This window comes from Pterocles gutturalis, unplaced genomic scaffold (genome assembly GCF_000699245.1).
Source record: "Pterocles gutturalis isolate BGI_N339 unplaced genomic scaffold, ASM69924v1 scaffold52575, whole genome shotgun sequence".
NCBI lineage: Eukaryota > Metazoa > Chordata > Aves > Pterocliformes > Pteroclidae > Pterocles > Pterocles gutturalis.
In genome coordinates, this window is record NW_010140193.1 from 1 (window position 1) to 17,083 (window position 17,083).

Genomic DNA, 17,083 nt, shown 5'->3' on the forward strand with positions numbered 1-17,083 from the left:
CTGGATGGGCTTTAAGGTCCCTTCCAACTGTAACTATTTTATGATTCTACGATTTTCATGGATTCTATGATTTTTGATTAAATCTTCTCAAAAATATCTGAGGACATCTCTCAGGATATATCCTAAGTTATTTTCAACATATTTTGTAAGAAATCAATTATATTGGGTTTCAGGCATGCTGTTGTGGGGTTGATGGTATTTATTGTGGTTTCCTCGAGTGGAATTGCATATAAGTAGCGTCTGTCAAAACCAGGAAATCTCTTTGCTATAATGGCATAGTTTGAGATGAATATCCATGTTACACAGCAAGTTCCATGAAATCTAACCTTCCCTCATAATTTTTTTTTCCCTTTTTCGCTTTTCCTACTCCACCTGAAAAAGATGGTGAATTTAAAAGAGAAGATTAAAGAACTTCATCAGCAGTATAAAGAAGCATCAGAAGTGAAACCACCTCGAGATATTACAGCTGAGTTCCTTGTGAAGAGCAAACACAGAGATCTGACGGCGCTTTGCAAGGTGAAGGGTGGCATACAGACAGCATTTAAGTCAGTGGTTTCTTAGGCCTTCAGCAGCCAGATAAAGGCAACCAATATAAGTGTTTCCGTATCTCTCACTCTGATGCCACACTCTCAAGGGAACGTGACTGATGGTAACTCTCGGTTGTAATAGTGATAACGTGGCTGCATGAAGTACCTTTAGGAACCCGCCTTTGATGGAGCCATGTATTAACATGGTGTTAACATGGTGAAACCTCCGTTTAGTCTGTGTACTGGCTCGTGTCAGACAGCATTTCATGTTTTGAAGACTAAATTTGAGGCCAGACTGGATCTTTAGTACTGCTGGGTCTCACAATAGTCTGGAAATAAAATTTTTATTTGAAGAGAGATGCTCTTTCCAAAAAGGTTTCGTGAGTAAAAGACTCCTTTGTCTCCAGTGATTGTAATTTGCAGAGCTCTGTCTTTGACAGGCAGAGTTAGTCCTCCCCTCTGGGTGTATCTTGATGTAGAATTATGCCTTAGAAAGGAAACCTTAAAAACTGTTCTTCTGTGGTAGTGAAAGACACCTTGCTAACTGAGGCCAGATAGAACCAAGGGTCATTTCACAGCTACTTGTTCAACAGAACAAGTTCAACTTGTTCAACTTTATTTGGAAGCTCGATGTGTTTGTGTATACAGAAGTAGTAGTTCTTCTGTTTTGTCTCCAATGAACAGCTTTGTGCTCATGTCACTATTATTGGACACACTACATTATTCTGCCTTGAAGGAAAATGGTTGTTGGCTTTATACCTAGTTTTTGTACCTAGTTTATACCTTTATGCCTTTATATGTAGTTCTACTAATGTTTTTTAAAATAAGGAAAAAAATAACCCCAAAACTCTGAAGGAAGCTTGAATTAGATGATGTCTTTGTCTTTTGCATGACTGCTTCTGCTTTGGAAAACTCTGTTGATATTGATTATAATCTTTCAAGAGAGGAATAATATAGGCAACATTTCGTGCAATATGAAAAAGCTCTCCATACCATAGCAACCCTAAAAATCACCAGGACTGTAATGGACCTTCATGTTCTTCAGATCTGAGTGTTTAATTTCCAGAAATACTAGCATACTAATTGTTTCTGCAGTGTGGCATAGACTTCCGTGTATTCTAAGAGCAGAAGGGGAAAATGTGCTGGATTAAATGTTGAAAAAAATTAAAAACTTGATTAAGATTCCACTAAAATAATGAAACCTCTGCTGATTTCTATTGAGATTAGGTCTAGTCTACATGATGTCTCTAAGTCCTTTTACATGTAAACTGATTTTAATGTTAGTTTTTAATCTTACTAGGAGTACGATGAATTGGCAGAAACGCAAGGGAAGCTGGAAGAGAAGTTACAAGAGCTTGAAGCAAATCCACCAAGGTAAAGATACAAGCTATAAAAATGAACACTCAGGAAAACATTTTTTTTTTTTACTACTTTTAACTGAGTTTCAAAAATGCTGTGGTTTGCTTTCTCTTAATGATGGTAACTCAAGGGATTAGGAGGGTACAAACATGAAGTTTGGACTTCCTCAGTTTTAGAACTCATCTTCCTCATTTTTAGAGGTGACTCGAACAAAAAAGGTGGTTCTTGGCTCGGGTGCATTGCAGCAGAAATCCGTACCGTAACCAGTGCCTGATCTCAGGGAGACTTTGAGATTTGAAATCTGTTTCAATAATGATAGAATACCAATCTTGTTTATTTTAGCAGAATATTATTATTTTGTGCTCTGTGTGGTTTTACTGTGTTTTCAGTCGTCTTCTTTATACATGCTACTTAATCCATTATTTATGTAACTTTTTTTAATTTCTAAAGTTAAGTTTCTAGTGTCACTTAGAAGATTTTATATGAACTCTACTTTGAAAATGTTTTTGATACTCAGCTTTCATGAAGGAGGTCCAAATGTTTGAAACAGAATCTGCTTGTGTTCTTTTTTAGTTTTTGTATTTTCTCCTTGATTGTGAATAAATTTTCAAAAGCAATGCATTTGCAACATCCTGCTCTAGTGAACTAAATGTCTTTGTATTATGTTTTTTTTCTTTTTCCCCTAGTGATGTTTATCTGTCATCAAGAGACAGGCAAATACTCGACTGGCATTTTGCAAACCTAGAATTTGCTAATGCAACACCCCTGTCTACGCTTTCACTGAAGCACTGGGACCAGGTAGCTAATTCTTGTATTCATTCAGCAATACACCAAAAACTTAAGTTGTGTTTCATTCTCATGGAAGCTTCTCTATGTTAACAGCTTTCTAAACACTTAAGTGCTATCTGCTTTTATGCAGATACTGAGCTCTTAAATGATTATTATCAAGTTTTTTGTTAGTGCCAAAAAAATCTCTAATGATACTGTCTACGGAAAGTTTTTATACTTATTACTTGACTAATAAAGATTTGACTCACTCCTTGAAAAAATTTTTTTGAAAAAATGTTGCCATTGTGTAGAATTGCTGATTATTTTCTGTTGAATGATTTGATTTCATTGTAAATGCATACTTTTTATGCATCTTCATTTTAGGATGATGACTTTGAATTCACAGGCAGTCACTTGACTGTGCGGAATGGATACTCCTGTGTGCCTGTAGCCTTGGCAGAAGGGTTGGATATTAAATTAAACACAGCAGTTCGACAGGTTCGCTATACAGCATCAGGTAAACGAAACCACCTCCCCTGGAAAACTGCTCCAAGGGAGTATGATCACAGAAATTAAATTTCAGTGCTTCTGGAAGCAAATGTGAGGATTGATCTTGTAAAAACCCTCCCATTATACATTTTGGCTTAGATGAACAGACAGATATCTTATTTTGGGTAATTATGTAGGAAGCTGTTAGAGATTTATTAATCTTTAATGTTTTTTGCTTACTTCCGTGGCTGGTTTGATGCCATCCTTTTCAGTTGTATTTACAGATTCACAAGTTCACATTCGTTTTCCCATTTCTTCATTGATTGAAGCGTTTGGAGTAAGAGGTCTTGGAATGCTTAAGACTTAATGCCACAGGATCTGGTGTTAGAAGTATCACTGATTGTAATATGCCCTCAGACAAATGGACGGAATATATCTCTATGTTCTTCAAAACATTGAGCCTGGGAAACTGTCAGTTGGGAGTGCAACTCAAGGAGAGGTTCCTCTCTACCCTCTATTCATTTATGCATATATTTAAATATCATTTACTGGCCTAGATGAACCTTTAGGTTTATCCTCGTATGGCCATTTTCAGTTGCTGTGTAAATTACACTTTCTGGAACAGAGCTATCGTGGCCAGTGGCATTCACTTGCCTACAAGTAAGCAGTTGTTAGTGTAAAGCTGTCTGTGTAAACAAAATGTTTTCTGATGTGGATATGTTTTTATGGTAGTTTCTTTAATTCAGTGCTCTTGCCTCCTGGCCTATTAAATGACTGTTTTTCTCTCTCCTTTGCAGGCTGTGAAGTGATAGCTGTAAATACCCGATCTACTAGCCAGACTTTCATTTACAAGTGTGACGCTGTGCTGTGTACGCTTCCCTTGGGCGTCCTGAAGCAGCAGCCTCCAGCAGTGCAGTTTGTGCCGCCTCTTCCCGAGTGGAAAACTTCTGCAGTGCAGCGTATGGGATTTGGCAACCTTAACAAGGTGACTTGGTCATTGAGGGAACTGCAGCAGACCAGGGGTTGCAATAGGTAGAATCTAAAATGTGTGTGGAATAATATGTATGGTGGATGAGAGGAGGAACGTTTTTTCCACTGCTGTTTTGCTAGATTTTGATGCTGAAAATTATTTGAAGAACTGCAAGGACCTCTTCTCTGTTTCTCACACAATTTTTAAATAGTTAAATTTCAGAAGTAGTTTGACTCAGTATGTATGTTAACCAGTGAATTTGTTAACTATGAGAGCACACTAACCTATGGAAGGCAGTATAGGTGTACACCTTTATGTATTACATACATGCAGTATATATTCACCAGATTTTTCTTTGACCTTTCTAGTGATAAACATCAATGAGTGTAATTGTCTTTATTTTTATTTTTTCTGTGTGCTCTTCCTACCTCTTAATTCTTTTTGTTTCTAGGTTGTGTTGTGTTTTGATCGTGTCTTCTGGGATCCGAGTGTCAATTTGTTTGGTCATGTTGGTAGCACTACTGCAAGCAGAGGAGAACTTTTCCTGTTTTGGAACCTGTACAAAGGTAGCTGTGGTGCATGTTTACTTTTGCCAGTGTCTTAATTGTGTAGTTTCAGATCTGGAAAAGAACACTTTTGAAGATGCTGCTAGTGTTCACACATGGGCATGATAAGAAGATAGTGTTTGTAGGAAGAGAAGTGGAAGCAGAGAGCACCATGGACTTGCAAACAATTCAGTAGTAAAATAAGGCAGAACACGGATGAGTATGGGTTTTCGAATGCTGAATTCCAAGCTATGTCTGTTAAATTGCATTGCTACCTGTCTACTCTAACATTTGCATTTTTATAGGCTACTTTATTGTCTTGCACCTTGGTGAAGTTGTCCTGTGACTTACTCAGTGTTACCTTTGTTGCTTCTATTAAGCATCTATTTAGTTGCCACTGGTATTCAGAAAAACTTAACTTTTTTATTTTTATTGTCCTGTATTAAGAAAAAAAACCCCAAAACCAAATCTAACATTTTTATATAGTATTTCAGAAATACAGCAGATGATGTGTGTTCTGTTTGCTGAAGAGCAGTGTTAGTTGAGTACTTTGTCAGGAGGATGTACCGAGTTCTTCAAGAAAAGGGTGATTTGTCTCTGCAGCATTTGTGAATTAAAAGCTTAGTTCATAAGTCTCTTAGAAATTGAGTTTCTCTCTGGTGACTTGGAACATTGTTTGAGCTCTTCCCCTCTTTCACTGAGCTTCTCATGCAAAGGGGATTGGCATCCAGTTTAGTCTTAGTTTTGAAAACCTAGGCTTCCTGGATGGTTCTTAAGTTGAACTGACAGTTTGAAGCCAGACCCATTTCTTGGGGCTGTCTGTCTAATCTGGGATGATTTGATAATTGTAGATGAGCCCCTTGCATCTGTGATCTCAAGTTTCTGGTACAGGTGACTTTGATGTCCAGAATTTCAAACTAAGTGTCTAGGAACTAACCAAGAGAAATGACATTATTTTCAGGGGTAAGAGCTGCTATTGACTTGTATATTCTCTTACCTGGCTGAGTTGCAGAGCTTGATGCTTGTAGGTTATCCTGCTGCAGTTTCTCAGGGGAGTGCAGCACAGCCTTCACAGAGTACCGATCACTCAGATTTCAGTGGAGCAGGCTAGAGGCCTTGTGATAGCTCCGTTCCTCTTAATGAGCATTTCCATGCCAGCTTGGTGAGCCTCAGGCCCTCCGTATGGTTAAGTTGCAGTGTGCCCTGGAGGAAAGGCAAGCTGTGGTGTCTCCAGTTTGTTGGATGGATGACCTTGTTTCCTGTTTTGAGCAGCAAAGCAGCTGTGACTGTGAACTGTGTCTCAGAGCGACAGATAATTTTAGAACTCCTCTTTAGCAAGTGCTTAAGTAGGCAAAAGGTATTGCTCTGCCTGTTCCTACAGCTGGACTTTGCCATTGGAGCGGGGCCAGAGGAGCCACGGAGATGGGCAGAGGCTGGAGCAGCTCCCGTGCGAGGACAGGCTGAGAGAGTTGGGGGTGTGCAGCCTGGAGAAGAGAAGGCTCCGGGGAGACCTTCCAGCACCTTCCAGTGCTGAAAGGGGGCTACAGGAGAGATGGGGGGGCTCTGGATCAGGGGGTGCAGGGACAGGACGAGGGGGAATGGTTTGAAGCTGCAAGAGGGGAGATGGAGATGAGATGTGAGGAAGAAATGTTTTCCTGTGCGGGGGGTGAGGCAGTGGCCCAGGGTGCCCAGAGAAGCTGTGGATGCCCCATCCCTGGAGGGGTTCAAGGCCAGGCTGGATGAGGCTTTGGGCAACCTGGGCTAGTGGGAGGGGTCCCTGCCCATGGCAGGGGGTGGCACTGGATGATCTTGAAGGTCCCTTCCCACCCAAACCATTCTGGGATTAGTAGTTCTGCAGCTGGTGTCTGCCACAGAGGTTGTCAGAAGATATTTTCAGTAACCATACTGTACCTGTTCACTGCCGTTTATCATACTAAAAGCAAATGTGTAAATACCGTGAGCACTCTTAAATGAGTTATTTTTCTTGCAGATGACTGTTTAAAGTACCAGTGGGTTTTCTTCCACTCTGTCATGGGGTGGGTGGGTTTTTCTTTTAACTGGAGAAAGTTACTTTGCACGGAAGGAGCTTTTCTGGGGTGTTTAATTTGATAAGACTTGACTGGAGAAATATATGTAATGAGCCTTGGATAACAAGGCTGTTTATGTATCTTGCTTTTGTGGCATTAAGATGGCTCTATTACATACTTAACAAGTAGTGTTGGGGTTTTGGTTTAGATGGAAAGACACATACAAAGGTTTTGCTGCTAGATGCAAAACCTTCCTTCTCTTGAAAATAGGCAGAGCACATAAAAATAAAATAGAAATGCAATAAAATCCTGTGCTAAAGCACAAGTCAGATAGGTGAAATAAAAAAATCCATTACCATTTCTCATGGATAGTTAGGTGTCAGTTAACATGATCACAAGTTGACCTGACTGAACTTGTGAAGTTATTAGTTATTTCTGACACATTCTGTATTTGTGTAACCACAGCATTTTGGACAAGAGACTTTTTAAACTGAACAGATTGGAGAAGAGTTATTAGCCTAGAAGTATCACAGCACATGCTGGTTTAGCTCTGTGGAAGTTCTTCAAAGGTCTTGTGTTGGCAGAGACGAACTTGTCTCTTAAAAGTTTGAAGGTAGGTAGGTGAATGGAGTGAAACTCCAGTGAAAAGACGGCGTGTGTTTGTACTGCTGTTGGGTGACCTGTTGCAGCTCAGACAGGAATCCTCCCTGTGGTTTCAGTCCAGTTCAGGTAATGACTGCTGAGAAGACCTGTAGCCTCAGGCATGCTCTGCTTGTCCCGGAGCAGCTGCTCCGTGCTGTTGGTGCCTCTTGCTCCAGCATGCTGTTGGATTACTGTCCTAGCCGTGTAGACACACTTTAAGCTAGAGGGACTCCATCAGCACAGGGCGGAGGACCTCCTGGCAGAAACGCTCAGTGTTTCTGGAAGTCCAGCGACATTTCGGTCTTTGTTTTCTCACCTGGCTCGTCTGTTTTTCCTAGAGACGTGATGAAAAAGATGAGGCCCTTTCTCTGTCACAGATTTTGTGGTTACATACTGGCTAAACTATGTTCTCTACTTGCTGGTTGGTATCAAGGCTCAGTAAACATCACTGCTTCAAGGAGAGTTTTTTGTGGAGCAGTGACACATGCTCATCATGCAAGAAGCTCTTCTGAGCAGCACTTTGGTATTTTTGCAGCACAACAGTCACTGTTCTGCTACAGCCTTCTGGCTCTCTGTTACAGTTCTGAATTAGTCCAGGTGGCTGAATAGCAACATTTTCAGGTCTGGATAAATGCTTACAAAACAAGATCTCATACCTTACACTTTCCTTCAAGGCAGGATTTCCATTAAAAATATTTTGAGGTTGTGTGAATACAAGTTTTCAAGAACAAATTCACTGGCAGCTGAATTTGAATATACATTTTGAATGTGTAGTTGTTCCATCAAGAAAAAGATACGTTGACTGAGTAATTTCTGAAAAATTCAGGGATCTCATTGTGTCACAGATGGCAAACTAGGAAAAACTTTGCTGCTGAAATGACGAAAGAAAATTCCCAATGCCTATGCATGATAGGAAACCTATCAATTTCCTTCAATTGTTTTAAAGACTACGCTTAACCTTTCAGAAAATGGGGTTTAACTAGAGGAGCAGTCTTCTATCTTTTCTCTCAAAAAAACTGCTTCCAGTCCCAGAGGTCCTGCATATTGAAGTGTGTTAATTGTACCTTGAGTAGTGTAATAATCTTTGTAGTAATAACAGCCTTAGTACTCTAACTTCTTCAGAATTTCAAAGACTTTTGTTTGTAACCAGAATACATTATTGCGTGTTCCAGCCTGTATATCACAACTGAACTTGAGCTAGTTTTCTTTAAAGAGCAGCAACTTGATGGGAATTTATACCAGGAGGTCTCAGTATATACCAGCATATAAGGAATTCACTGATCATTTTGAAAACCTGTACAAAAGTTAAAGCTAAATTTTTAACAAGGACTTTCTTTCCCGTTTCAATATGCTTGACATCTGTTTCTAGATGTAGTATTTCCTTTATTAAATTCAGAAGTTCATAAATATCTCCAGGAGGAGAAAGATCAACTGAGAGAGTTTTTATTAACTAACTGTGCTTGGGTCTGGGTCTTACCATTGGGTTATTTTGGTAGCTCTTCAATACTTCCCTAAGATTTTCCTTGAATTTGTGACTACCATTAATGTATGCTTAGTCTTACCATAGCTAGTCAGAGATAAAATGACCTCATCTCTTTGTATATCCTATAACCACATTAACACTCTAAACCACAGCATCACGTGGGCAGCTGAGTTGTTTGTTATCTGTCCATTGGACTTCTGAGAATTGCTGCTTTTCTGGATATTGTTCTGCTGTTCATCATTTCTACTCCGTTGAGATTATTTAGTGTGAAAGTGCATTGGTAGTGAAGAAATCTAGATACTTTATATGACCAAAGTACTTATACAGGTAACTTAACTGTTACGCTGATGTTAATCTTAGCTAAATTAGGTTGTTCGGAAGGTATTGAGTTCCCTTGAATGTAGCACAGATGACTGTTAAATCCCAGTGGAAAATCCTATGTCAAACAAGTGATGTCTTCACTAAAGAAATCCTTTTCTCTCTCCTGCATGCTGTACTAATGTGTGTATTTAATTTTTAATACATCAGTTCTTTTGTTAATTCCAAATAGTACCATAGCATATGTTAATTCATTTCCTTTTGGTAGCTTGAGATGATGGTGGAAGGGAGCGTAGTGATGGGACGAGGGGTAATGGTTTTAGGCTGAAAGAGGGTAGATTTAGATTAGACATTAGGAAGAAATGTTTTCCTGTGCGGGGGGTGAGGCAGTGGCCCAGGGTGCCCAGAGAAGCTGTGGATGCCCCATCCCTGGAGGGCTTCAAGGCCAGGCTGGATGAGGCTTTGGGCAACCTGGGGTAGTGGGAAGTGTCCCTGCCCATGGCAGGGGGGTGGAACTCGATGATCCTTGAAGGTCCCTTCCAACCCAAACCATTCTATGATTCTATGATTTAGGACTACTTTTGTTGGGTTTGTTTAGTTTTTGACCTCCTGACGTAGCTGCAGATCCATGCATATTCAAGTCAAACTTGTCTGATTAAAATGTTCAATTTCAGTAATTCAATTGTATTTTCTCTTTCCTTCCCCCTCCAGCACCAATTTTGTTGGCCTTGGTAGCAGGAGAAGCAGCAGGGATCATGGAGAACATCAGTGATGATGTCATTGTTGGACGGTGCCTTGCCATCCTCAAAGGCATATTTGGTAGCAGCGCTGTGCCACAGGTTAGTCCAGACAGTATCTTTGCTAGCTTCTCTGCGTTTCCAAATGTACGTCAATTCTGAGTAGCCTGGCTGCAGTATTGAGCTGTTTGGTATATGTACCACCTTTTGGTTGTTCAGACTTTTTTAGGAGGAGGGATTGTTTGTGGGTGTGCATTTTGGGGGAGGGGGGGAGTTGTTTGGGCTGGGAGGGGGGCACTTGGGTTTTTAGTTTGGAGAAGATTGTTTTGGAACGAGTAAGACACTAGCTTTTCCAGAGCGTCAAATACTTCAGTTAATTTTCTATCTTTTACATTTCTGGTGCTAGGGAAGAGCTGCCCACGGCTAGTGATGGCACTGCTTAGATACTCCCTGCCATATTCTGCACCTTCTCTAGAGTACAGTAGAGCTCTTGACCAGTGAACTCCACAAAGAAACTGGTTTGGCTGGAAAATAACTTGAAGGGAGAGGAAGGGAGTAAAGGCAATCTTTCATCTAGATCAGTTCCCGGCACAGCTAGCCAACAGTTATTTAGGCTCAATAAGTGTAAAACGAATGGTTAGTGAAGGGGGAGTTTAGAAAATACATAAATATTACTTGAAAAAAAGAAGCTTGTGTACTTTAGACATGGATTTGAAAATCTTACAGCTATTCAACCTACATTATGTGTGACTTAGCTGAATACTCGGTCTGTTCTCCTAACAGGCGGGGTGGAAGCGGTTCTTACAAATGGCATTGGTTGTAAACAAATCTCTCTCCTCCACTGGGATTTCTATATAGTAAAGTAATAGAAGAAATATATGGTAACTTTAATATACCTGTCTTCTCGGAGCACTTGGTTTACTGTTAACTTGCTTGGTATTGCACGTGAGGAATAGATTCACTTCATTGTCTTTGTTGTAGAACACTTGTAGAGCTCTTTTCAAATGTGGCTTTATCATCCTCAGTATTATAATGCTTCCTATATGATGGAGAAATCCATACAGCTGACTGTAAGCATGGATTTTTAGTTAATGAGTGGATCTCAGATTTTGGAAATGCTCAGTCAATTTTACATCTGAGGCTGGAGAACACAAGAGAAGGAAACCCCAGGCTTGCCTTTCTGATAAATCCACAGCTCCTTCTCTGAACTTTTGGAAGACAATTTCACTTCCTAATGAGATCTCTCTCTTAGAGGAGCTTTGAGACTCAGTTCTGTCTACAGGTCCTGTAGAAATCATGTCGTGTGTAGAAATCACTGTAGAGTGAACCAAGAGAAAAGTCTTTTACTGTAGCTGCTCTCTAGTAGGGTTTTCAAAGGAAAATACCACAAACTAGCAAATTGCAGAATCTTGAGACAGGTGGATTTTACTGTAGACAAACATCAAATTTAGAGAACTTACTTGAACTTTTTAAAACATTTCAGTGCATTAGCTGATAATACCCTGTTAGGAATGACTCCATATCTGGTCGGTCATTCAAAGGAAAAAGCAGTTCTCGGTTCTGATAAGTGAGATCTCTGAGTTTCTATTTTTAAACGTATTCACAGTTCAGGTGCTTATGTACTACGACCGCTTGACAGCGGAGAGATTTGCTGGAGGTTGTCTTCTGGACAGTCATTCATCAGTCTGGATAACCTGTACTCTCATCTGTTGTGTTGGATGAAGAAGTCTATCTGGAGTTTGCTGTGCAAGGGCAGTTCCCTGTATCTGTCCAAGACAGGGAGGCAGAAAACTTAAACAAAAGCAACACTTTATTGGAATGTCAGCCATCCTCCTTGTTCCTGTGCTGCTGCTTTTTACTGTCTTATTTTCTCTTTCTGGTTTGGTTTTCATTTCCTGAAGATAGATAGAACCACTTTTCCTCCTGATCTCCTTCAACACGTGGAAACTTTTACAACCTTGTTGTGCAGCTGACCTCTGCAGGTGTCACGTCCTCTGTAGAGCAGGATCCCAGCTTTGGACCACTGCCGTTGTACATGTTATATCCTCTAGCCATCCTTCTCCCTGTTCACATGGAATCCTAATTAAAGCGTTTCCTTGCTGGGATGAAAATAGAAGTTGACTCATACCCATATGCGGGCACATGAACACCACAGCTGCTGTTTGGACTGGTACCACCTCAGTACTGGGGAATCTTAACTGTCGTGTTCTGCTCTACAGCTGTGTCTGGTTAACCATACCTTCAAAACTACCTCAATGAAGTAAAATTTCTTTCTGGCTTTATTCCCTGTTAGACTGCAATACTTCATGTGATTACTAGGGGAAAAGAAGAAATTTATGAAATGTCTCAAAGTTTCATTTGTCAGACATGCATGTAATAACATACAGTGCCATCACAGTGGTCTCCATCCAACAAGGAGGGAAATGTGAGGTTAGGTTTTTTTCTCTAGAAGCAGTCAATGTATCAGGGCTGGCTCATCACTTGATTTCTAGCCTTTTGGATAAAAAAGCACTGAAAATTGCAGTGAGGAATTTTCTCAACTACATGATCAGACCATACTGGGAAATGTGGTCTCCAACCCCCAGTGGTGTCTTACATGTTGGAACAGGGCCCCAGTCCTCTGTGCCTTTTCACAGACTCAGCAGAAGGCACCTGATATAGCCCAGCTGAGGCCAGCCTCGGAGAGATCTTCTCAGTTGGGTTGGTGCTGGGGTCCAGGAGACTTCGCTTGCCATGACGTTGTACACTGCGTGCTCAGCTGGTGTCTGGATAACGCCCTCGTGAGATTGAGCCTCTCTCTTCCTTCATGGGAAGGTCTGTTCAAGTAGAAACAATTTCATGAAATATCTCCGTGCCCAAGGAGAGGAGATGAGGTTCCTGTCTTGATGTTTGCATTTTTACAGGGTATGACCCCTGTTAAAACTCAGTCACACATTTGTTCAGAGTCTGGGCTATTTTAAGATGCACACCCATCACTTTTCAATGGTATGTCTTCTAGGTTATGAAGATGTCCCGTTTTCTCTTGCCTGCTGTTATGCCTTACAGTGATACTGGTTGGAGTCCTAGTGGTGCTGTCACTGTTGTATCTTTCAGTGGAATATCTTTCATCATGACCATTCCCTTGGCAAACCAGATGGATTGGAGAAATAGAGGTGTTTGTGCAGGTGCCCTTCATGCAGTCATTTTTCCAGATGAGTTACAGACCTTATATAGGCCTGTATCATAGTCAAAGCAGAAGAGATACTCATCTGAGTTGTGGCTGAAAGAAAGTAAAGGAGTAGGAAGTGTGCGTTGTCATTATGTCGATAATAGGAGAAGAAGCAGAGCAAGTGGTACCCTGTATGCATGTACAGCTTGACTGCAAAGTCTGAGTTCAAGTGCAGACGCTATGTGCAGTAGGTTCTGGTAATAAATTGGAAAGAATTCACGTATTTCCACCACAGACAAGTTATTTACCTTAGTATGTGTTATCATAGAATATAAATTTGGAGTTCTACCATTAACATTGGTCTAAGGACTTTGTATCTTTTATTCCTGCAATTTGCATCTTTTGTATTTTGCACTACCTGTAGAACTTGCACTGTGTCAACAACTCAAGTTTCTGTCTTGTCTCAGCCTAAAGAGACTGTGGTGTCCCGCTGGCGTGCTGACCCGTGGGCCCGGGGATCGTACTCCTATGTAGCAGCTGGATCTTCTGGAAATGACTATGATTTGATGGCTCAGCCGATTACTCCGGGGCCAGCCATTCCAGGTGCTCCTCAGGTGAGAGATGTCTCAATTCTCTTTAGAAAAACCTCAAATCAGGATGATTTTTCTAAGTAATTTGCATACATATCTGAACACAAGTTTAGATAACTTCCATCTTTTGATGAATTATTAGAACCTGTAAAATAATTCCGTTTTCTGTCCGTGAATTCTGCCTTCCCAGGTTTGGTGTCATTTGTTTATTAGAAAAAGTGTGGGTTTTATTCAGAAAGTCCCATTTGGTAATGTCTGAAGAGAGTATTATAATATTATACATTTATTGTGTTTCACACTCCATATTTATGTTGTCTGTCACCATACTTAAGTGAGTTACAGTGGTTTGAAAGAGAGTGAAGGCCAGAGTGAGAGGAACTGGAACCAAAGGTCTCTGCCAAATTGGGAGCAAACACAATGAAGGCATAAGTCATCTCCAGTTCGCTTTGAGAGGATGAAGTTTTGAAAGCAATAGCTGTTCTGAAAGCGGTAGCAGAGAAGGAAGCTTTGGCTTTATTTAGGTTCTTTTTCTAGTGATACAAGTCATTAATAAACATAGCTATGGATAAAATGATTCTCTGCAGAGTATAATATATGAAAGTCTGTTTTTCTCTGACTTTTTGTGGCACTGGCAGTGGTTGGTTAGGTCTCAGTTTAAAGAGAAACTGCTAATTCAGGTGAATTGCTGAAGTTTTTGTTTGCTTACTGTGCCAGAGTTCATGTCCCAGGATCAGAAACCATCATTCTTCTTAAACATGTTTAACATTTTGTAGAGTTGTAGATACAACATTCAAATGCTTTTTTTGGTATACAGCGGGGGATGTTAATTCTCCCCTGCTTATCTGGTTCTGAAAGTATTGTTTTTCAAGTAGAGCTTTATTATCATTGTATCAAAGCGAAGATATTGCCAAATCATTGGAAAATATTTCCTCATATTACAGTTGTTACAAACGTGAAACCCTCCTGTGAAATAAAGGTGTATATAAAGATTTTCTTGGTAATTTGTAGGACAGATTAAAATATTTTTAATATTGATTATTGTATATGCACCACCTTCATGTTAATGGAGACCGTGGTATGATTAGAGGACTTCTAACATTCTTCTTAAAGAACCTGTTCGCTGCAGAATCTCAAAGAACGTCAACAAGCCTTAACAGTGTTCTTTGTTTCCCCCAGCCTATTCCTCGCCTGTTTTTTGCGGGAGAACATACAATTCGCAACTACCCTGCAACAGTTCATGGTGCTTTACTGAGTGGACTGAGAGAAGCCGGTCGCATTGCAGACCAGTTTCTTGGGGCCATGTATACTTTGCCGCGCCAGCCTACGCCTGGGGTCCCCCCACAACAAGCTACGAGCATGTAAGAAAAGTAGAAGGTATCAGAAGAGGAGTGACAAGACCACAGTGCTGCTGTTGTGGACTCTTTGGGATGAAGATACTCACTTAATCTGTAATTATTTGCAGAAAGGACTCAGCCATGAGTTACTGTATAATACTTCTGTTAGAATGGCCTTAAGAAAAACTTACCTAACCTTTGGCTTGGCAGCCTTTTACAAAATCTCATGTATCAGTGTACACAGAATCCTTTCCTACCAAGCTGATCAGGAACTTTTGACTCTGCAGATACTTTTTGAAAGTCAAGCTTATAGCTGGAGGTTTTTTAGGGGTTTTTTTTCTACCTATACATGTATTTACAATTTGGTAATTGCACAAGGCCCTCTAGAAGGTGGTTGCTACAAGGAGTAGCTTAGTGTAGAATTTATGTAAACTTCTTTGTTGGGGTTGTTTTTATTGTTTTGTTTGAAGAATATTATTTTTTGACCAATTCTACTCTTTTCTGGCATTTGAGAAATTGATGCGTTTCCCTGCCAGTAACAGCAAACACACCCCTCCAAAATGGTCCATTGTCTGCTACACCACATGCATCCTGTTTTAGGAAGAATGCTGGTATTACTAAGAGCGTGCTAAGCATACCGTTTTATTAAATACTTTCAATAAAATAAATCATCGTAACTGGATATTTCTAAGTTAAAAACTAGAAAAATTATTCGTATTTGTTTATATAGAAACAGAGTTGCCTAGCCGGTGAGTTAGCTGAAAGACAATCTCTTGACTTCTGCACGCTGCAGGAAGGCACTCTGTGTACTTCTTGATTTCATTTCTGCTAGATTGATGAGCTGATGTGGCAACTGCCATTGTTGTGCTTCTGAAAATCAGTTTGGTTTGCCTGCTTTTCCAAGTATTTTCCTTCTTATTAATTTGGCGTATAGAGCCTTCCCTTCATTGCATAGAGCAGTCTTATTGAAATGTTTGGGTCCTTTTTCCCCTCTCCTCCCTTCCCCATTTGGCATTAGACTTTTCTTATTTCTTCCAACTTTTCTTATCCTCCTCTTTCTGCAGTTTATTTCTGTCTCAACTAACCATGGTCTCTCTTCACGCTGTTTTCTGGTTTTCAGTTTTTCTGTTCTCACTCTCTCTGACCCCATGTGCAGTCTGCCTTCTGTCCTTGCACATTCTGTTCTGCTAGAGGACCGATACCTCCTCTTGTTCCATGCTCATCTCTCTACAGTTACACACACACAGAAACAAACTGCAGCCTTGTTCATAGCTATATGGTCTGGCCACGGACTCTCCATCTTCTAGCATTCTTGTTTCTACTGTTTTCTTGTGTCGTCTTCTTAGTAGCTGGAGATCTTTCTTCCTCCTGACCATGTCTGTTCTCTTCTGGTTGTGTTCTCATTAGCTGTTGAAGTCTGTCAGGGGGTGTATCCCTGGGCAGTCCTGACAGGCTGTGAGAAGGGGGAGGACTCTGCTGTGGCAGTGGAATAGTCTGTGAGCGGGCACAGCCTCAAGGTGTCAAGGACTAAGCCTGTTTGAAGTGGCTGGGTTTGGTGCTGTGGGGGACCCTCTATACTGAACCTCTGTCTACATTAGTGCTGTCTTCCCCATCTCTCTAACTTTGCAAATGTTGTTGCTACTTCAGCCCTTTGTTGAAGTGGGTCCTCTTTGGTGTCACTGCTCATCCTCGCTTTCCCTTCCAGGGGACAAGGCTTTGTGATGGTTGGTCAGAAATGGCCACCGAAGGAGGGCAGGAATTGGAAGTCCAGCAGGGCATGGAGGAGGAGTGTTGAAGGCGTGACTGAGAGTAAATAGAGAGTAGTCTGAGACTCAGGACTTCCTGCCTTATGTTCAGGTAAAAGCCTGTCAGCACCACTACCCAGAGAAGTCCTGTTCCAGGATGAGAGGTGTGACAGGCCTGTAAAACCAAAAACAGCTGATACAGCCTCTTGACCAGTCTGACTGAAGATGGGAAAAGGATCTGAGAACTGGGGTGCTGTGTTCTGTAGCATGGCTTCCAGCCTCTGTGCGTCTCCGTATTTGTGGGATGATTTGCTGCTGGGATTAGTGGTGGTGCTGTCTCTTGCCACGAGGACTGTCACAGAATCACAGAACGTTAGAGATGGGAAGGGACCTCGAAAGCT

At 40.9% G+C, this 17,083-nt stretch overlaps 1 protein-coding gene across 1 annotated transcript; it reads left to right on the forward strand.

The window, feature by feature from the left end:
* The first annotated feature begins 381 nt into the window (after window positions 1–381).
* Window positions 382–15,073, forward strand: LOC104458404 (lysine-specific histone demethylase 1A). Its single transcript, XM_010083551.1, has 9 exons — window positions 382–516; window positions 1,828–1,901; window positions 2,573–2,684; window positions 3,039–3,171; window positions 3,941–4,128; window positions 4,565–4,679; window positions 9,840–9,967; window positions 13,481–13,627; window positions 14,780–15,073. Exons 1-9 carry the CDS (start codon window positions 382–384, stop codon window positions 14,963–14,965), a joined length of 1,218 nt encoding a protein of 405 aa, XP_010081853.1. The 3' UTR covers window positions 14,966–15,073.
* The last annotated feature ends 2,010 nt before the right edge of the window (window positions 15,074–17,083 follow it).

Bases quoted from the DNA above. Each gene is read 5' to 3' on its own strand.
- LOC104458404 (XM_010083551.1), top strand. From the start codon at position 382: ATGGTGAATTTAAAAGAGAAGATTAAAGAACTTCATCAGCAGTATAAA. The intron at 4,129-4,564 runs GTGACTTGGTCA...TTTTGTTTCTAG, and splicing joins GATTTGGCAACCTTAACAAG to GTTGTGTTGTGTTTTGATCG. The intron at 13,628-14,779 runs GTGAGAGATGTC...TGTTTCCCCCAG, and splicing joins CCATTCCAGGTGCTCCTCAG to CCTATTCCTCGCCTGTTTTT.